A 22,736-nucleotide genomic window follows, 5' to 3' on the forward strand; every position below is an offset into this window, starting at 1 on the left:
TCTTCAACCCATATCCAACTAACAACTTTGTAAAAGCCTTTGACTAATGAAAACATTATAGAAATATGAAGATCTAGACATACAAGCACTATGACCAATTCAAAACCAAGCCTGCTTAATAGTAAACCCAATGAGTATATAAACCCCACAGTTTAGATAGTGAATAAAAGATGTCAACTTGGTTATCAAAATCAAACAAGTTAAGAAATCTAATGAACTATATTGTAAATCAAGATCGAAATAATTTAAAATTAATTAAAAACTATTTAAATGCCAAAAGCAAAAGGGGAAAAAAGTACCATGTATACTAACCTCCTAAAACATTCATATCAGAAAAAGACAAAGGATGTAACAAGCAAACCCATTAAAAAAATTTAAAGCTTTTAAATTCAACTCTATCTCTCATTTTTGATATCCATTTCTCTTGAAACTTCTAAATCCCGCGTATTTCCAAAACTTTTTAATTATTTTCTATTGGAAGTACAAAAAGTAAGAAAGAGATCAAATGGTATCTTTTCTCTCTAATTCTAGGTGAATATGTATAGCCTAGAAAGCGCATTTTAACAAAGTGTCAGTGTCAGACACATGTACATTCAAACACACTTTAAACACGTGTAGATGTCCTACATGTGAAAAAAGGTATCCACTTTTATTTTAATTTCTTTCAATTTCGGTAACATCCAATCACGTAGGGGACACATCAACCTAAAAAATTGAATGTTTTTCTTTTCATTTTATATTTAAAAAAAAAAAGAAAAAAAAATGTTTTACCATTACTACATGCCCATTGTCCAACTCATTACTTATCTTATCATCATCAACTCTCAAAAATTTAACCCGACCAAACTTATTTGTCTTGCCTATTTTGAAGTACCATATTTGTTGGCAAATACACTTATATTTTCTTAAGAATCGTATCCCCAACGACCCTGTGTCTTATATTTCTAGAATTTCACGTGTTAGTGTCTCATGTCTGTGCTTCTTAAGAGTTTAAATTAAAGCATGGAAAATTTTTCTACTCTCTAATTCCTAGAATGATAGCAACATTCAAATAATGTTAACGATAAATATCGTAGACATTTTATTATCACTTTCATCAACAGAACTATAAAACTCTATTGGAGCATAATTTACTCACTTTGCAAATTATTCATGTAACAAAATTTGGGAAAACGCCAAATTCACTAGTATTACCTTTCTCCTAATAAACTTACGTTGCACCGACTTTCCTAGCGATTATAGCCACATTCCTCGGAGATAAATCCGGGTCAAAAATAGGTAGCAATATGGCTTCAAGGGATCCACCTTGCTCCTGGAGAAATTGTAATCTGTCAAGCAGAATACATGTTTCCAATACTGGGCCTAGAGCAGCTCGAAGAGACCAGTAAGGCCCAATGAGTTCCTGCATACGATTTATTAGTTACATTTGGAAATATTTAAGAGCCATTAACTTAATTTGGACTACGTAGCCTTGCCATCAATTGCCAGAGGTTAGCGGTGAGGGGAGGGGCAGGGAAAATCTGGAGTTTTTTCTAGGCCTCTAACATTTTGTTCTAAAGAATTAGATACACAGTCGATTGCTTGGTCATTTTTATCTCAGTTCCAAGCTACAGTATTATGAAGGATTTTTCAGAAGTTGATACAAGGATATCCAAGATACCTTTCTATTTACACATTCTTATTCCCACCCAATTTTTTCCTGCCTTTCTAGGAATTATATCAATATTTGAATATCCAATACATCCATTCATCCACTACTAAATAGAAGGCTTAGGAAGAACTTTTAGCTAAACCGTATATGAATATATGATTATATCGTGTAACTATGCATATATCTATATATATATATTTAAACAAACAAGTATATTCATCAGAAAAGGAAAAGACAGCCTAAGGGCAAGGGGTAGAGGGAACCCCTCCCTGGAAGACTAATACAAGAGGGCCTTCCAATTATTAAAAATCATCAAAAGGCTGTAATAACAAAAGAATTTGGTGTAATTAGTGCACCACCAAGAGGCTGTATGTTGAACACAAGCCCAAAAAGAATCAAAAGAATAAAACTTATCTTAAAAAATTCTACTACTTTCATTCCAAAGATACCAAAGAAGAGCCCGAGTGGCACATCTCTAAAGAATCTTCCCTCTACCACTAAAAGCATGGCTGTCAAGACCTTCCAGAAGCCAGACATCAACCTTTTCTGGAAGCCAAGTATGTGATAGGACCCACAATTTTAGTAAAATGTATTCTAATATAAAAGATAAATAAATTACAAGACAAATCAAGAAATATGAGGAACTTCGACCCATTTTTGAAGATAATTTAGCTCTTGTATGGACGTCCTTGATTCAGCTCGCCTCAATCAATACCTCACTTTGGTGCCCTTTATCCAAATCTTTTGAGGGCTACTCTCTTTAATATTTCAACTTAATTGGGCTGCCTTTGTTGTTGTTTAATAGGGTTTTGTCAAATCTTCTGTCATTTTATGTTTAGGTTTGTTTTATTTTCGTTTTTCTTATTTTTGTTTTTGACATTTGACTCCCTTGTGGAGTTTGTATCCATTGAGCATTAATCTCCTTTCATCTCATCAATAAAAAAGAGGGAGAGAGAGAGAGAGAGAGAGAGAGAGACTTGGACCCTTCATCTCTTGAGATCATTCAACCCTAATCCATCTAACAAAATGCCTAACTTCCTCATTTTTCCACTCCCCTATTTATAACCAAATATCATAACATTCCCTCTATCTAATTACTATAGCATTGATACTCTAATAGTATTCCTAATAGCAAAGTGCACGAGATAAACAAAGCCTTTGTATGATACAAAGATCCATTGGAATGCAAACCCATAATCACCCACACCCTCATCAAAGCAACTACCGTCAGATCATCTAACCTGGTAATATTTGAGACCATAGTGCAACATTCTCCAACTAAACTCATGTGCTTCAATCAAATTAACGGAATCCAACAAGTAACGTCATTAAATGGTCCCTTGGATTCTAACTTCTAATTGGATGATTAACCCTTAAATTCTAAGACAACTGTCCTATTCTTCGAGCATCCACCATTCAGTTGATCAAATTAGATGCCACACACACTCGATTCCACATTCATAATTCCGAAGCAAACCAACTAATAAATTAGCATCTAAGAAGTAGAGATTCAAATTAACAACAATCAAAATTTTGGAGCAGCTAAATTGATTCAGACTAAAGCTTATGTATTGTAACTAGTAATTTGTATATGACTCAGTCTTATCTATATAACAGGTATAATAACTTAGTAAGTATACATACTGTATAAGGCTCAGTGTCCATCCATATTCCATAGTAATCCATATCCTGCAAAGATTGAAGTCCAAGGCGATTTAATCCAGATTGACAGAAATTTTCAAAAAGAGGATATCTGTCAACAGATTTGGACTGTTCACATGGTGTACTCCCATGGTCCGGAATGGTATGAGAAAAAGCATTGTTGTTGACTGGCAACCCCCCAATAAGATCTGCAACATATTTTCAGGGTAACAAAGTAAATGGAAATTGTTACTTTGAATATTTTACTGGTCAAGGAAACAGTTAACTTTGCATTAGTAGTATTCAATCAACTGGATAAACGAACGGATGCATTGACGCTATGCTGCACAAGTGCACAGCCCCTAACCCCTCTTAACATCTTCCATTTCAACACAGTCTACTAGGGTGCGATAGTGTTAGATGATATAATATTAAATTTACCTTCACCCACTAGCTTAAACTTTTGGGTCAATTGGTGATTTAAGATGGTATTAGAGCCCATTAAGCCCAAACGGGTATTTAGTCCAATAAAATGAAATTGAGATCCGATCAAGAATGATGAATCCAAAAGAGGCACCATCTTGAGGGGGTATGTTGAGAATCCCACATTGGAAAAACCCAGGGAACTCACCCTTCTTATAAGATAGATGGGTTACTCCTCTCATTGTCAATTGGTTTTGAGATGGAAACTCATACTATCAAATAGATAGAACGCCAATGATTAACAGAAAGCTAGGATACTCTAGTATTTACCATCTCATACCTGATTGTGATGCCTCAAGCTTATCTTCCTGACACCGTGACGATACTGTACCCTCCCTTTTCTTGAGACGACGCAATGCCTTGCCTTGACGCCCAACAGATGGACAAGTTGCAACCACTTCTGGATAATATTTATAGAGTACCTTAACAGAAGAAAAATGAAATAAAGGAACATTTAAAGTAATAAAGTTTCTGCAGACAGATCTGCAGATTACGTACTATTTCAAAGATATTTTGTGTAACTTATGGTTGGCCAAATTTAATAGTAAAATCTTTATTGCAACTTCAGTTGGATCTTTTGTGGTAAAGGGCCCTACACTCTAACCAGAACACATAGGTCAATTTCCAGTCCCATAACTAAAGTTTTTACGACAAAAACAACATTTTTCTAATGAAGTAACTTGCCTGAAAGACCTCCAACAAAGAGTTATTAGATTGATTTGAATTTTGAGGGAGAGAATCAATATGTTAGGAGACAAGATCAAATTTCAAACCAATTCAATAGAATTTTTTTCAAAATATGCTTGAAGCTAAATGCAAATTATAATTGAACTAAGTTATACATGATAAGTGACAACTGGTTGCAACTCTTACCATTTGGAAAGCAGCACGGAAAGCATGCAACTCAAAATTATGGAGACCACCTTCATTTTCCAAACTCCTCCATCTTTCTGCACTCTAATGAGAGAAACAAGTTATAAATTTTAATCGAGCATTGAGAAATATAGATCTAGTAACTTTCTAAATGCACTTATTTCTTGACTTGTTAGATTTTATCTGTTTAAGGCATTTATTGTACTAGTGTATAAGCTAAACAATGACAACCCCAAGCTCTCCCTCGTCCAACAATTAGCATCAAAGCCAAATGTAGTTTCCTATATTATACTTCATTTAAAATTCATTGTAAACAACTTTTCTTTCTTCTTCTTTTTTTTAATGGAAACAACTTTCATTGGGAAAAAATAAAAGAATGTAAGGGTATATGTTGAAATTAGGGTTTTGCACTCTAGGGGCATTTTTGTCTTTTTCACTGTACCCTAGGGTTTCCCTTTTCTCTATTTAAGCTGGTGGTCTGTTGTATTTCTTTGTATCAGTTTTCTAATAAGAATTCCCTTATCCTGTGGTTTTTCTCCCTAATTAGGGTTTTCCACGTAAAATCTTGGTGTGCTATTTTTCTTTCCCTACTATTTTTTTTCCATCATGGTATCAGAGCATGGAGACGAAACCCTGGTCACCATTGAGGAAAATTCAACAGAAGAATCCCAAACCAATAACCCAGATATAACCAGTATTATCCAAAAAGCCATTGACAGGTACTTCCAATCTCTTCTTCCCCACTTTCGTGAAAACCAGCCGGCCGCCATACCCACCGCCAGCTGACTCCTTCGCAGACGGAATGACCAGCCGCCAGCAAACCAGCAGCTACCCATCTGGTCCGGTCGCGTGCAGACGAAGACGGCCAGCTCGCAGGTACCCATCTGGTTCGGTCGCGCACAGACGAAGACGACCAACGACCAACTAAACAAAGTTGAGATCTGTCCGACCGCTCTCAGACACTGCCGAACGACTCCGACCAGCCCTGATCTGCGATGCCTAGCGCCGACCGGTACAGATCTGTGATGCCCAGTGTCACAATCGCTCTTTCGGGAGCTTTTCTTAGCAATTGTGCGGCATTTGTTCCCACTCACGAACAGGTCGAGGGCCATGAACAGTACACCTATAACACCAACAGATTCCGCTGCTTTCAAAACATTAAGCCCTGTCCAAGATAAACAGAACAGTAAGCCACCCCCAACGTGTGAACATTGCAAAAAACCCTGGCACACGAAAGATCAGTACTGGAAACTTCACGGCCGACCGCCAAATGGTAAGAAACGACAGCCAAGCCAGGCCCTTGTAGGTGAATCTGTTACTAGAGATACTCAGACCCAGAATCAGGAAACCACTCAGAGCACTACTACTACAGTGGGTGTAAGTGCAATCGCCCATTCAGGTACTTTCCACTCCTTTGGCCTTGTGAGTATAACTGGTAATAAACCGTAGATATTAGACTCAGGAGCCACAGATCACTTAACTGGTTCCTCTGATCAATTTTTGTCTTATCAACCTTGTGCTAGAAATGAAAGGATCAGAATTGCAGATGGGTCCTTTGCTCCCGTTGCTGGAAAAGGACGGGTGTCATCCTTTACCGGCTTAATCCTCCAAGATGTGTTGCATGTACCAAAAGTGTCTTACAATCTGTTATCTATTAGTAAACTTACAAGAGATTTGAAGTGTCGTGTTATCTTCTCACCTGATGATGTTGTTTTTCAGAATCTAAGCTCGGGGATGACGATTGGCACTGCCCGACATGACAGGGGACTCTATTTCCTCACTGAAGAAGCTTCCTTTAGGATATGTGATAGGACTAGTTTGTTTTCTTCCCATTTTTCTGTTTCTGAAACTGATTATATGTTATGGCATTATCGCCTAGGCCATTCTAATTTCCAGTATATGAATTATTTGTTTCCTCATTTTTTTTGCAACGTTAATATTTCTAAATTGAAATGCGATGTGTGTGTCTAGGCCAAACAGCCTCGTGTTTCTTTCTCTTCTCAGCCTTATAAGCCCTCTAAACCGTTTACTCTGTTCCATAGCGATGTCTGGGGTCCGTCACCAGTCACTACCATAACTGGGAAGCGTTGGTTTGTAACCTTTATTGACGATCATACTCAACTAACCTGGGTTTTCCTTCTGACAGATAAATCAGAAGTTACTTCAGTTTTCCAACAATTTTACAATTTTATAGAAACCCAGTTCAATGCCAAAATCGCTATTCTCCAGAGTGATAATGGTTGAGTGTACCTTAGTAACGCCTTACGCGAAGTCCTAGTCTCCAAAGGTGTTGTCCATCAAAGTTCCTGTGCGTACACTCCTCAACAAAATGGAGTCGCCAGTTGCAAAGCTAAACACAATTCCGGTCCTCTTTTCTGTTGCAGTTAATAAGGATTGGCCCCTTCACCAGCTTGATGTGAAGAATGCCTTTCTTAACGGAGAACTGGAGGAAGAAGTCTATATGAGTCCTTCCCCAGGATTCGAGAAACAGTTTAATCACCGAGTTTGCAGATTAAGAAAGTCCTTATATGGGCTAAAACAGTCACCAAGGGCTTGATTTGGCAGATTTACTATGTTTGTAAAGTCGCAAGGATATAAACATGGTTATTCTGATCATACTCTGTTTAATAAAAGGTCAGTATCTGGAAAAATTACAGTTTTGATTGTTTATGTTGATGGCATTGTTATTTCAGGCGATGATATCTCAGAGATTGACCGATTGAAGGCAAAGATGGCTGAGAAATTCGAAATCAAGGACCTTGGAAAACTAAGATACTTCCTTGGAATGGAAGTAACTCGATCGAAAAAAGGAATTTTAGTTTCCCAACGGAAGTATACTCTAGACTTGCTTAAGGAAACAGGTATGACGGGTTGCAAACCAGTTGATACCCCTATAGAAGCAAATGCAAAGTTAAGTAATATGAGTAAAGGTGTTCCAGTGAGCAAAGAAAGATATCAGCAACTTGTTGGGAAATTAATATCTCTCTCTCATACTAGACCTAACATCTCTTATGCAGTAAGTATGGTAAGTCAGTTCATGCAGTCTCCATACGAAGAACACATGAGGGCAGTAGAGCGCATTTTGAGATATCTGAAAACCTCTCCAGGAAAACTGAAAGGCAATGCATCGAAGCTTACATCGATGCTGATTGGGCAGGATCTGTAGTAGATAAAAAATCAACATCAAGGTATTGTACCTTTGTGTGAGGTACATGGAGAAGCAAAAAGCAAGGTGTCGTTGCCAAAAGTAGTACTAAGGCAGAATATAGGGCCATGGGTCTGGGAATCTGTGAAGAGCTTTGGCTTGAAAAAGTTTTGAAAGACCTTGATCAAGAGCATACAAGTCCAATGCAACTCTACTGTGATAATAAAGCAGCCATAAGCATAGCAAATAACCCTATTCAACATGACAGAACAAAGTATGTGAAGATTGATCAGCATTTTATCAAGGAAAGACTTGATAGTAGTAACATTTGTGTTCCTTATATTCCTTCCAATCAACAGATTGCAGATGTCCTAACAAAGGGACTACCCAGACAGTTGTCTGACGAATGTGTGAGCAAGTTGGGTCTTATTGACATCTACGCCCCAACTTGAGGGGGAGTGTTGAAATTAGGGTTTTGTACTCTAGGGGCATTTTTGTCTTTTTCATTGTACCCTAATGTTTCCCTTTTCTCTATTTAAGCTGGTGGTCTATTGTATTTCTTTGTATCAGTTTTCTAATAAGAATTCCCTTATCCCGTGGTTTCCCTAATTAGGGTTTTCCACGTAAAATCTTGGTGTACTATTTTTCTTTCCCTACTCTTTTTTTTCATCCGTATACAAAAAACCAAGTTCACAGAAAATGAACCTCCCTCTATGGGAAGAGACTCTAACAATGCAAAATAACGCATATAGAATAGTTACAAAAGGTTTTCGAAACTAAATCCCATAAAAAAACATGAAAGCGAACAAGAGACCAAATCTCACTGAAGTCCCTTTCAACCCCTCTAAAAATCCTAACATTCCGCTCACCCCACAAAGCCCATAAGATCGCATACATCCCAACAAGCCATAAAAAGCAAACCTTATCCCTATGAGGCGGATTGAGGAGAAACTCCTCGATCATAACTTGAACAATACAACAAGGATCTTCTAATCAACTGTAAACAACTTGAGCAATACAACAAGAGTCTTTTAATCAACTGGAGACAAAATGCTTCAATCATGAAACAACTATGCACACCTTGCATACTGTTTCATTCTAAAAATACTTTGAGCATGAAACTACTTTTATTTCTCTCCTTTTCTTTCCAAGTAAATGTCCACTATAGCTCCATCTAATTTTAATTTTAACATGCAGGTGGTTCAAGGAAAACTCAATTATTTTTTGGGTATCCGTGAATGTCAAGGCTAGCTTATACGCACCTTGACTAATCTTTTAAGGAAAACGCAATCGATAACCCAACTTACCTTGAGAAAAAGATAAACAAACAAAATGAAATTATTTTTAATATAATGGTCAAGAAGGTCAAAAGCTGACCTGACATGCAAGGTCTCTGCCACTTTTCCCAAGAGACAAGCCAGAAGATTTGACACCGAAGCTCATTGGAAATCCATTTTGGACACCTTCATTGTCAGATCCATTCTCCGTGAGAAGGTTGTAACAGCAACCAATATTAATGACTGCTTTTACGTCCTTGCACTCTACAAAAGTCCTGGTTTATATGGTGAAATATTGTAAATTTGTTAAATCCTGTAATGGAAGGAGAGAGATAATACCACCAATATTGTCCATCACATTTGCACTTTTTTCTTCTAAAAAAATTATTTCCAGGAAAAAATGCAATAATTTAAAACCCATATACTTGATTATACATACCATATATTCAACTTAAAATGCAGTAAAACTTATGTCATGAAATTTGAAGTATACGTGGAACAACCAAATACAAAACATGTTACTTTTTGTATTACTGGAAATCAAAGTTCCTTACCAGTTAGTTCATCCAAATTTATGAAAAAATATTCACGTTTTTCCTTTAGCTGATCCCTTTTTATCCTTATGAATGAAATTTTAGTTTCTTTTGACTATAAAAACCTAAATCAAATGGCTCCAAAAATCACGGAAATATTCACTCATACCTACTTTGCATTTTCAAGAAGTGTATATTTGTCACATCTTAATAAAAAGAGTAATTCAATATCGTGCTATTCTAACCTAAGCATTATCACTGAAAGATCACCACAAGCATGAAGACCAGCAAGAACTAATGAAGGCTCTTTGTCTGAATTGCACAAAGCCAAACACTTTGACTCCTGCCGATTGGCTTTCTCTTGATCATCACCGGTCATACTTGTCTTCTCAACATGATCGTCTTGTAGCGACATGTTAGCAAGGGATTTTAATGCATCAACGGACAACACATGAAATGTCATTGCCTTCGGCAGTCTCAAATTTTTGGCTTCCAACCTGTCAAGGGAAATTAGAAAAAGAGTAACAATTCTTGAGATATTAAGTTTAGAAAACAATAAGTGAAACCAAAATGATATTTTCATCTAGTAAGAAACTAAGATCATTTAAGCAAGACAAGGAGGGAAAACACACACACGCACACACATTTGCGTCTAGTGCTCTAAGATCCATCTGAGTATTCAGAAGCCTTATTGTTCTACTTCTCCCTAAGTTACAATGACTTAAACCACAATACAAAATCAATGACTGGTTTCTTTGGGATGGTCATAGGCGAGAATGAGTTCTCAATACAAGATTATTTGAGTTTCATCAAAGTCCTAAAGCGATTTCTCTGTTGTTTTGAGTGGACTAGAATGTTCAATAATGTGGATCTTTGAGGTTGACGAAGAAAAGAGATGAAACCTATTTCTATTTCTTATGTGGATCTTTGATGAGACTAAATACAATACACTTGAGCTTAGCTCGGACTCAGAAATTGCAATATGGGTGGTATGGTAGATGTGCTCGCTGATCTCATTATCACTCCATTGAAACAAGAAGTTCTTAAGGCAACCAATAGAAGATGGAACCGAGTTCAAAAGAACAAAAACAAGAGAAGTAGATTTCAAGTGATTTAAAAAATAGGAGAAATGAAGAATATCAATATGAAATGTTTACTTGGCTAAACATGTTTTCTAGACCCTTACCCAGATTTACGAATCTGAGCTAAGTAATACTTCTTAATCCGTGCTGAACGTGCGCTTGTCACATTTCCATGATGGGAACAAGCATCAATTGCAAGAACAGAATGCTTGTAGTGGAAGGAGAGCACTTGAGCTAAATAACCCTAACAAGAAAAGATCATAAGTGTGAAATCATCTACATATTTTCCATGAAGCAATAGCAAAACGTTATACAATGTATACAATTAAATATAACTTCTGTTATAGGAGAAATTTATATGGACAATAAACTCTTTTAGGAAGATACCATAACATTAATGGAAAAAGAGAAAACAGATGGACAAAGTAAGAACATTACGGTGGAAGATATCATTCAAAAAATATGAGTGAGATTCAATCCAAATATAGAAAAGAAACATTCATCAGAAAATGCTAATTAGAGGCCTAGAGAGAACATTACAGTTGTTCTTGTTCTCTTTGGGATATATTTCTCTTATTTCTCATAAATGATAATAATATTAACACTAATAATAGTGAGTACCGCATAAAATGTATAACTCTTTTATCAGAACCAGAATCATGGATTTTTTTAACCGACTGGAGTCACCAACAAACCCTAAATCATTATTCTAGGAAATAGAAATAGAATGTCGAGGAGCAATTATGAGCATCCCTCACGCAAAAAGAGATAATACAAACGAAAAACTTCAAGTACATATATTTTCTCCAATTTCTAAATTCACATCTATCAAGCCATTTATTTCAATGATACTACCCCTTATTGGCCTTTGTATTAGTTGAAGTTCCATTAAGGTCTTTCATCACAATGATCTTCAGGAACAAGTTTACATAGAACTAGCTTAGTTGCTCAAAGAATGAGAAAGCCCGTCACCATCATAAGTCCTTATATGGATTAAAGTAGAATCTACTATGGTATAAAAATTTTAGTCCAACTCTAACTACCGAGAATTTTGGAATGAAATAGTGAGTACAACTGTTTTGACTTCTACATACATGTGAGAAAGGTATTATTCTATTAGTTGTATATGTTGTAGTAAGAAAGATGCATCGACATTGTATCCTCATAACCCTTCTCCATAGCCAATTTTATACAAAAACTTGATGGGAACGTTAAAATACTTTGTGGGCATTAAGGTGATAGAAGCAGGAAAGGATACTAGTGCTTGACTTGCTATTTGGTTGAAAACTTGGGGGATAAGCCATTTAGTTAATAGTTATGCCTAATTTGGAACTCAAAAGATGAAAATTATTCAACTTTATTTTAGAATTATAGAAGATCGGTTGATTATTTCCTCTATTGTGAAATTTTATATTGTACTTATTGTATTATATTTGCTGTATTTTATTCTTTCCTTATTTGTAATTATTTTATTCTTTTCTTATTTGTAATTGGGTATTTCTTCTATTTAAGAAACTCTTTCCTCCTAAGATTAATAAGAGAAAAAATAATGTTTTTTTAGCATGGTATCAGAGCAACAAAATTTTTGAAACCCTAAAAACCCAAAAAAAACTCCTATTTTTTTTTTTTCTTTTTGAAACCCTAGAAAAAAATCCAACCTTTTGTTGTCACAATTTCACAGTCTGCCAGTGTCTGCGTCATCGATCGCCGTTTCCGCTATCCGTCAGCTATAATTTTCCTAGTTGCTGGTTCGTTTAAACATCTGCTTTTTTTTCTTTTTTTCTTTTTTTCCGGATCTACTGATTTTGTATTTTGGGTTTCCTTTTTTTCAATGATATGTCGAACACTAAGGTACCCATCACTCGAGTTTGCGACAATTGTGACCATTCAACCGGTCCCACTGTCCAAATAACTACCATTCGACTCAATGGGGATAATGTTCTTTGTTGGTCCCAAAGTGTTCGGATGTATATTCGTGGACAAGGGAAGATTGGTTACATCACAGGAGAACAAACCATTCCTAGTCCAGATGACTCTGCATTCGCCGGATGGGACGCTGAAAACTCCATGGTTATGATCTAGCTTGTCAATTCCATGGTCGAAGACATTGGTTGTAACTACATGTGTTACTCTACTGCCAAGGAATTATGGGATAGTGTAACTCAAATGTATTCTGATTTGGGCAACCAGTCACAAGTATTTAAATTGAACTTAAAATTAGGTGATATACGACAAGGAACTAGCTCCGTTACACAATACTTTCACTCATTAAAAAGGATTTGGCAAGACCTTAACCTCTTTGATACATATGAGTGGAAGTCTACAGAAGACCAAAAGCACTATAGGAAAACTGTTGAAGATGGTTGTATTTACAAATTCCTTGTCGGCCTCAATGTTGAGTTCGATGAAGTTAGAGGTAGAATACTTGGAAAAACTACTCTTCCAACTATTAATGATGTTTTTTCTGAAGTTCGCAGGGAAAAAAGCCGCAAGAATGTTATGATTTGCAAAAAACCTATTGACTCAGTTGAATGCTCTGCGTTGGTGACTGAAAATACTGCAATGAAGGCTTCTAATCAATCCAATAAGCCACATGAAAAGCCTCGTGTCTGGTGCGACCATTGCAATAAACCTTGACATACACGTGAAACTTGTTGGAAACTTCATGGAAAACCTGCGAATTGGAAAAGTTCTAAGCAACATGCCTCTAATGCTAATGTTGTTGACTCCAACCCGTTTAATAAAGAGCAAATTGATCAAATTCTAAAGCTGCTACAGACCAATTCATCATCTTGTAATCCTAGTGTTTCCTTGGCATAATCAGGTACTTGTCCTCAAGCTCTCTCTTGCCTTAATTCATCTCCATGGATTATAGACTCTGGAGCTTCTGATCATATGACCAGTTCCTCTTGTTTATTTGAATCATATTCTCCTGTGTATTGCAATGAAAAAACTCGCATTGCCGATGACAGCTTCACCTCTATTGCAGGAAAAGGAACTATTCCTTTGACTACAAAACTTATATTACATTCTGTCCTTCATGTTCCAAAATTAGCTTGCAACTTGTTGTCTATTAGTAAACTCTCTAAGGATGCTAATTGTCGTGTTATCTTTTGTGAAACTCGTTGTATCTTTCAGGATCAGGAATCGGGGGGGACGATTGGACGTGCTAGGATGATTGATGGTCTCTATTACTTTGATGAAGTTTCTGCTAGTCATAAAAAAGTTCAAGGCTTGAGTAGTGAAGTTCTGGCTTCCCTAAGGCTTACCAGAGCTTGAGATCAATAGGACAGACTCACTCCGGGTTGGAAAAAGGTTGAAAGATCAGTCTATTGCAACTCGAAGACTGACTTCTCCCTTCTCTATTTTTGATGAGAAGGAAAATTTTGAGATGAATTCTTTTTTGACTCTTAAAGCACACCGCTTTCTCCTTCTGTAAAAGAAACTATCATGCTTTGGCATTGTAGATTAGGGCATCCAAATTTCTTTTATTTAAAGTATTTGTTTCCCGATTTATTTAAAGGATTTGATTGTTCAGTTTTTCAATGTGAAAGTTGCATTTTTGCCAAACATCATCGATCCACCTATTTGCCTAAACCGTACAAGGCTTCATCACCTTTTTCCTTAATTCATACTGATGTTTGGGGTCCGCCTAAAGTCTTAACTCATAGTGATAAGCGTTGGTTTGTTACCTTTATAGATGACCACACTCGTTTAACTTGGCTTTATTTGTTAACAAAAAAGTCAGAGGTAAAAGAGGTTTTTATTCGGTTTTACAAGATGATAGAGACTCAATTTCAAACTAAAATTCGAATTCTTCACTCTAATAACGACACTAAATATTTCAATGAACAATTAACCAATTTTTTGCAAGAAAAGGGCATTTTTCATCAAGCTACGTGTCGTGACACGCCTCAGCAGAATGACATTGCTGAGCAAAAGAATAGACACTTACTTGAAGTTGCTCGTGCCCTTATGTTCTCTATGAATGTTCCAAAATATTTGTGGGGTGATGCCATTCTTACAGCTGCATATCTGATCAATCGAATGCCGTCTAATGTTTTGAATTTTAAAACCCCCTTTAATCACTTTAATGAGTTTTTTTCCTAATAATCAGCTATCTTCTGATTTACCAATTAAATTGTTTGGGTGTACTGCTTATGTCCATACTTCTCCTCTTTCTCGAACTAAGCTTGATCTTCAAGCCACTAAATGCATTTTTGTAGGCTATGTTTCTCATAAGAAAGCTTACAAATGTTTTGATCCTTTGACCCACAAGTATTTTGAGAGTATGGATGTGTCTTTTTTGGAAAATCAACCTTTTTTTGGCCTAAATTTTCTTCAGAGGGAGATATCTAACCTTGAAGATAATTTTTGGGATACTTTATCTCTCCCAAACATCAGTGGTCCTGCAATTATGAGTTTTAGTCCTTCGACACCAAGTATGGAGAGTTCTTCTTCAGGGAGAGAAACGCTACAAAATGACTCTACAAGTCGAAATCCTGAACTTCAGGTTTATACTAGAAGAAACTTGACTCAAAGAGTCCAAGATCAGACAATTGACTTATCACAAGACCAATCAAATACTCCAATGAATAATCCTGAAGATCCATGTATTAGACACTCTACTCCTATTTCTCTTAGTTCTTCATCTCCTTCTAATCCTTTACCTGATGTCTCTGATCTTGATATTCCAATTGGCCATAGGAAAGGTACTCGTAAATGCACAAAATATCCCATGGAAAACTATCTTTCTTATCATAGATTGTCCAACTGTCATAAAGCCTTCACATCCAAAATAACCAACCTATTTGTTCCAAGGAATATACAGGAAGCCCTAAATGATTTGAATTGGAAATTAGCAGTGATGGAAGAGTTCAATGCACTGAAACAAAATTGCACATGGGACATAGTCGAACTACCAAAAGATAAGAAGACGATGGGATGCAAATGGGTGTTCACTGTGAAATGTAAAGTTGATGGTAGTATTGAAAGGTACAAGGCCAGATTGGTTGCCAAGGGGTTCACTCAGACCTATGGCATTGATTATCAAGAAACATTTGCTCCAGTAGCAAAAATTAATTCTATTAAAATCTTGTTGTCTGTGGCAGTTAATTTTGATTGGCCTTTTTATCAACTTCATGTGAAGAATGCCTTTCTCAATGGGGATCTTGAAGAAGAGGTTTTTATGGACTTACCACCTGGTTTTGAGGTGGATCTCGGGATTAACAAAGTGTGCAAGTTAATGAAATCATTATATGGGCTTAAACAATCTCCTAGAGCATGGTTTGAACGGTTTGGAAAGACAGTCACAAGCTATGGATTCAATCAAAGTCAAGCTGATCATACTATGTTTTATAAACATACTGGAAGTGGTAAGTTGGTCATTTTGATAGTGTATGATGATGATATCATTCTTACAGGTAATGATGAGAAGGACTGAATATCTTGAAGAAAAACCTTGCTAATGATTTTCAAATCAAGGACCTGGGAACCTTAAAGTATTTCCTAGGAATGGAGTTTGCCAGATCTAAAAATGGCATTCTTATCAACCAGAGGAAGTATATTCTTGACCTACTGAATGAGACAAGTTTACTTGGATGCAAGATAGCAGAAACTCCTATTGAGCAAAATTAAAAATTGGTTGCTGCTACTGAAAAAGAAGTAAAAGAAAAGGAAAAGTACCAGAGGTTTGTAGGGAGACTCATATACCTCTCACACACGTCCTGACATTGCTTTCGCAGTTAGTGTAGTAAGTCAGTTCATGCATGCTCCCGGGTCAGTTCACTTTGAAGCAGTTTATAGAATTTTGAGATATTTGAAAGGTACTCCAGGAAAAGGAATATTATTCACGAAGCATGACCATCTAAACATTGAGGTTTACACTGATGCTGATTGGGCAGGAAACACGATTGATAGAAGATCTACTTCGGGGTATTGCTCTTTTGTTGGAGGAAATCTGGTTACTTGGCGAAGTAAAAAACAAAGTGTGGTTGTAAGAAGTAGTGCTGAAGCAGAATTTAGGGCATTAGCCCATGGTATTTGTGAGGGCATATGGATAAGAAGACTATTGGAAGAATTGAATCTCTCAGACAATGCTTATAAGCATCTATTGTGATAACAAGTCAACAATTTCCATTGCCCACAATCCAGTCCTTCATGATAGGACCAAACATATTGAAGTTGATAAACACTTCATAAAGGAAAAGATTAATGCAGGAATAATATGCATTTCTTTTCTCTTGACAACAGAGCAAATTGCAAATGTATTAACCAAAGGTCTTCCAAAGTGGCAATTCAACAAGTTGATTGACAAGCTGGCTATGAATGATGTCTTCAAACCAGCTTAAGGGGGAGTGTTGATTATTTCCTTTATTGTGAAATTTTATATTGTACTTATTGTATTATATTTGCTGTATTTTATTCTTTCCTTATTTGTAATTATTTTATTCTTTACTTATTTGTAATTGGGTATTTCTTCTATTTAAGAAATCCTTTCCTCCTAAGATTAATAAGAGAAAAAATAATGGTTTTTTAACAAGATCGGTAAAAAAGTTCAACCAACTTCAATGACCTTTCCAAACATACCTCATCCAATAAGTGTTGTGGTACATGTCCTCATCTATAAATCATAATTAAGTTGACGTAGAACAAATTTTTGGTTTCTATCATATTTGTGATCGACATTGATAACAATGTCTATCATAACTATCTTAAAGCAACAAAATTTTCAATGACAATGCCTACTGTACGTATCATAAACTATCTAAAAGCAAAAAAAAAAAAACTACCAACAACTAGCAACAACAAAATGATTATCTATTGATAGGCAATTGATAGTAGTCTATCCTTGTCTAGTATCTATCTGTGATAGATAGTGATAATAATGTCTATCACAACTATTTAAAAGTAACAAAATTTTCATATTCAAAAACAACATCTAGTGTATAGTTTTGTTGCTAGTTCAAAAATGTTAATTAGAACAATAATGATAGACAATGGAAGACCAAATTATAGACCAAGTGATAGTAGTTTTTGGTAAAGAAGAAGAAGAAGAGGAAGGAGAAGAGAAAGAAGGAGAAGAAGATGGAGAAGTCGGAAGATGGAGAAGGAGAAGATAATTAAATATTACTATTTGTGTAAATATTTTTCCTTATTTTTCTATTTTTGAAAATCCCCCTAAATTTAAATGTATTTATAATTTTTTTTTTAAAAAAACAATATATATCTTAGTGTATTAGATTTTGGCATCACAATTCCAACCAAATTGCGATGACAACAATTAATTTGCCTCTCATATTGTGTCCTAAGTGTCGTGATCAAACTAAATGTATTCAAGTACAATGCTAATTTGCTTGTGAGAAAATACAACAAGGTTTAATATCCATTTGATGTACAAACAGTGAAAACAATTGAGAATCGGGATATGTCTTCACAAACACACTAAACGGGGCAAGAATATATAATGTTTATAACAAAATAGGTTTGATTAACATATTCAGTTTAAATTGAGGAGTGTTCCAACATTAATATCATTGGCATAAGTATCCAAGTCATAAGAACATATTAAATATTTGCCCTTGATTTTAATTTTACATTCTACTAATTTCAAAGCTCCTGTGAATGTCTAGGATGCTTAAACCTATTACTGTGGAATGATTTTTTTAGTAAGCGCTAATATAAGGAAGCTCCGATGCAGTATCAAACTTACCCATCTTGCACATAGTAATGGAAGTAAGAGTTACCTGACCAGCACCAACATCAACAATTGCACGACTTTTCAGGTCACTTGCAATCAAACTAATAATGGCGGAAAGGACTTCAACCTGTTGATACATTAAAAATTTTCCTAATGAATCATATAGAAACTGTTTTGTTTATAAATATCACAACACAATTTGGCAGATCGAATCACCGTGCTTGACAAGCCATGAAACCCACAGATTATGTCATACACAATTTACCAAGCATAAATCATATCGAGATGCAAAGTTAAAAACAAAATACATCCTATTCAACTTAAAGTATGATAATTTAGTAAATAAGCATACAATTGGCTAATATTGTCAATTTTTCCTACAATAGGAAAACAAAATCATAAGCATTAGAATCTCAATTTAGAAATCATAGTCAAGCTTAGAAAAGAGACGGTTTCATATTAAAATGAGAATATTTGGACTTGATTTTATAAATAAGAGTAATTTATTGCTGATTAAGATTTTAACTTGTTTAGTCTGATGGTTATGTTGCTCTCTGATTTTAAATTTACATGATTTGCTAATACACGCACTCGAGGATTTCTCTCTGTTAGTAAATTGTTAAAGGCATAAAACATTCCATTTGAATGTATCAACCAATAACTTACTTCATGTTTTTTCTTCTGATTCATGCCTTGAGAAAGAACAGTGTTAAGTGAAGCCATGCACCAACCAGGAAGAACCTGCAATAATATACACAAATGTAGGACTAAGAAATGGACAAACACATCTGGAAAAGATTCGAGTGTTCTTTCTCCCAGTGATAGAATTTCAAACTAGGATTGAAGATTTTTATTATATTCACGTCGTATGGAGTGATTACAAGAACAGAGAAAAGAAACAACTGCCCTGCTTCCTCTCATAGACGAGAGCAAAGCTTCAGTTCCCAAGCCACTAACCAAAATATTTCCCAACTCTCCTGTCCTCTCCCCTCCCCTTTTAACAAAACATTTTTTCCTAATTAACTAAGAGTCACGGATAGTTGTGGTCCCCACCTCCCCAATCAAAGTACTTTCATCTTTTCTCATATTACCCTTACTTTTCCTTCTTTGATACTGAAAAACGATCGATGGTCTATCACCCAGCCCCTAGAACTATACCCAAAAGAATACTTCCCTCTTATATCAAATTACACACACACGCCGCGTACACACACACACACAAAAATAAGGCTTCCCCCTGCCATGATCCTAGTTACTGTTAGTTACAAATGGGCCCCAAACCAGCTTAACAATACTCCAACCATGGCCCCCTCTTTGATTCTCTTCCAACGATACACACTAATAACAGGGGGTCCATCATAAAGAAAGGGTGGTTAAATGTCAATACTTCTCCATCCTTTTCCTTGGTGAGAAATAATTCTAATCACAACAAAATAATACAAATGGAACTAGATGCCTAAAGCTGAGGGGTGAAGAAGAAGAAGATGCTTCCCAGTTTTTATCAAACAAGAAAAAGGAAAAGGTGCAAATCTATAAAAATCTTTTGTAGGATAAATTCATGGACACATTTTAAAATGCCTTGTTCAAGAGATATTTCAGTTTTATCCTTGGATGAGACCGATATCAGATATTTCTCACATTTACTCATATTACTGAACCTGAGTCTTTAATGTTTCAAGAATGCCGGAATTTGGTTCATAACGGCTGGAATCTCAGGTTTAGAAGACATCTAAATGATGTGCTCCTTCTTCTCCTGTTCCTAGAAAGGATCTATACTTTTTAGCACAAATTAGGGAAGTTTTTAGGTCTGTTATAAAAGATGTCATCCTCCCAAGAATTCAATTTTGTAACATATAAGTCGTAGTGGATGATGTATATTATGAGATTTTCAAGTTTATGTTTCTTATTCTTGTTATAGGCAGAAAATCTGTCCAATCAAGCAAAAACCAACAACTAAACATAAATGGCGTTTATTTAACATAAAAGCACTACCATCTGCAAGTCCGCTTGTTCGCGTTGGAAGGCAAGAGATCCCGAAGTACGGATAAATTTCTTTAGTGAATCTGGCCAGTTTTCCTGAATGATTTTGCCAAATCAGAAAGTTTTCTATTTTCACTACATTAAACTAAGTGCACGCATAATAAGAAACACAATTAAAGGCTCTAACACATAGTTTCATATATTCCTTAAATGAATAATTCCAGAAAAATACTCCCTTGTGATCAATGCCGATGACATTCATCAACTCTGGTATTTCTCAATAACTAATCCAGAGTAGAGTCTATGATACATTTTAAAAACACATCATGACGTGCAGTAACACATAGATAGCTATCATCAACATTTTCACGCTAGCCATATTTCGTCACCCATATTTCATTTCTGAACTCTTGCCATTTCATAACTTCAATTCTATTTAATCTAATTAGTCGAAGAAGTCATATATGCACCTAAAGGATGCACCAATATTTAACAAGAAATCTACTTACGGTATGACAAAATTCATTCAAAATTTAAATTTTAAGCCTATTTAAAAAACGTCAAATATGGAGTTAGTGGATGAAAATGGTCAGCATCCTTATTTTGAATCCAATTAATCAATAACACATGTTGATGACCGAATTTATATGCTCACCAGGCAAACACGAGGTTAGACCGAAATCTTTATGGCATCTGTTTCCAAAATAATAATAATAAAATTCAATCCATTACACATCAATTTTCCAAGAAATTGAAACTGAATTTATATAAAGCAATCTGTCATTGTACAGTTTCAGCATTCTTCCGCAGAATTAGCCATCCAACCACGTACTAGCACAGAGAATAAATAATTTATTGCAAAATTAATACTACTATTAATTATCAATTTCAGTTCCATTAAAATACTCTATAAGCAGAAATCAATATTTTGATACATGTTACACTTCGATCCAGATGATCGGACAATTATGCCAAATTTGACATATACAGAGGATTACACATATAAAAATATCCCAAAAAGACTTATAATGGATCAATGAGAAGACGTCATAATCAATTCAGCTAAACATTCCAGCATACTTTTGTGGGGATAAAAATCTTGCCGTTGAGCTCAAGCCTATCGTCTAAACAAACTTCCAAAATGTCCAAAAAACACGAGCTAATTGAAATGAAGTCCAAGTATAACAATATTCTTCAATTACAGACGCACCTGGACAACTCCAGAAGGAATTAGGAGCAGATTTCCCACAGGCTCTTTGCGCAAGCACTCCATCCATTCCTCATCAACAGCTTCCCATAGTCTATCCTGGAAAACATAATCGAATTCAAGCAGTAGCATAAAAGAGATCATAAAAGAACATCCACAAATGAAACGGAAAAATCAAAATCAAATTACAAGCCACACTCCAAGAAGATTCCAAAACTCTGCGAATGAAGAATTAAATCAACAAACCTTAAAGAAATTGACGACGGGAGCATTGATCAAGAACGAGTAAGGTTTGATAAAATCAGCGATGGCCTTTATCCATTGCAGAGTATTAGCAGCAGTGTCGCACTTGTACTTGCAACTGCTACTACCATTGCCGCGAAAACCAGTCGCCATTGTTTTGTCGCCAAAAATCACAATGGCGCCGCACCGCAGCTTATTTTCGAGTTGGGGTTAAATGGCCTCGTCTTAAAAGTTAAAAATCAAAATATTTGAAAATTGTTTTCAAAATATAATCATTTGTAAAATTAGCACATTCAATTTAGACTTAGAGTAGTTTGTATATAAAAAACTTATGAATATTGAATATAACGAGAGTAACGTATATAGAAGAAAAATATGTCGACAAAAGCTAAAGTGAATATAGTTTAGCGATAATTGACATTATATTTTTATTAAAGTTAAATTAAGGTTTAAATTTTCATACTCGTCATTAATTAAATAAAAATAATTGGTGGGGTCCATTTTTCTTTTACTTTTTTTAATTTGTAACTTTGTAACAATGTTCCATCAAAGAAGAAGGCGTGTTGAAATTCGAAGTAGATATGCAAAACTTAGAGAGGCTATACAAGAATATTTCATAGAACTTCATAGTTCTATGAGAAAATATGTTACGAAATAATCTAATTATAATGGAGTTCGATGTACCAAGTCTCGAGGAAGGAATATGCAAACTGAAACACGATCAATCGCTCTAAGAAGATGTAAATTTTTCAAGAGCACAAGAAGAGTAATTAAATAGAGAGATTTCTGACAATGAAGAAAGGAGAGCCATTAAGAGTAAAGAGATCAACAATTCTAAATCAAAATTAAACAAAGATAATGAGGAGACATATATACTAGTGGGAAAGAATGTGAAAAGTAATGAAAATGAACGAGAGATTGA

The 22,736-nt window shown here is 35.4% G+C and overlaps 1 protein-coding gene across 17 annotated transcripts in view; it reads right to left on the bottom strand.

Moving 5' to 3' along the window:
- Positions 1-22,036, bottom strand: part of LOC120087081 (S-adenosyl-L-methionine-dependent methyltransferases superfamily protein) — a 30,396-nt gene extending 8,360 nt beyond the window's left edge. For 6 of the 17 annotated variants that reach the window (XR_016532085.1, XR_016532088.1, XR_016532086.1 and 3 more), the window contains exons 1-12: positions 21,818-22,036; positions 21,575-21,670; positions 20,377-20,460; positions 19,051-19,125; positions 18,431-18,511; positions 10,790-10,929; positions 9,849-10,100; positions 9,171-9,345; positions 4,649-4,732; positions 4,056-4,197; positions 3,296-3,501; positions 1,215-1,402 (exon numbers count right to left, since the gene is read on the bottom strand). Coding sequence is in view for 4 of the 17 variants with exons in the window: in XM_090317756.1 (XP_090173882.1) it covers positions 1,215-1,402; positions 3,296-3,501; positions 4,056-4,197; positions 4,649-4,732; positions 9,171-9,345; positions 9,849-10,100; positions 10,790-10,929; positions 18,431-18,511; positions 19,051-19,125; positions 20,377-20,460; positions 21,575-21,670; positions 21,818-21,967 (1,673 nt within the window). In the remaining 13 variants the exon portion in view is untranslated. Of the gene's footprint in view, positions 1-513; positions 1,403-3,295; positions 3,502-4,055; positions 4,198-4,648; positions 4,733-9,170; positions 9,346-9,848; positions 10,101-10,789; positions 10,930-18,430; positions 18,512-19,050; positions 19,126-20,376; positions 20,461-21,019; positions 21,058-21,574; positions 21,671-21,817 lie in introns of those variants that run through there. The other 11 variants (XR_016532091.1, XR_016532089.1, XR_016532090.1 and 8 more) reach the window with 8 other exon arrangements.
- Between the last annotated feature and the right edge of the window lie 700 nt (positions 22,037-22,736).

Source organism: Benincasa hispida, chromosome 9, assembly GCF_027475165.1.
Source record: "Benincasa hispida cultivar pf3 chromosome 9, pf3_genome.v1.1, whole genome shotgun sequence".
Taxonomy (NCBI): Eukaryota; Viridiplantae; Streptophyta; class Magnoliopsida; order Cucurbitales; family Cucurbitaceae; genus Benincasa; species Benincasa hispida.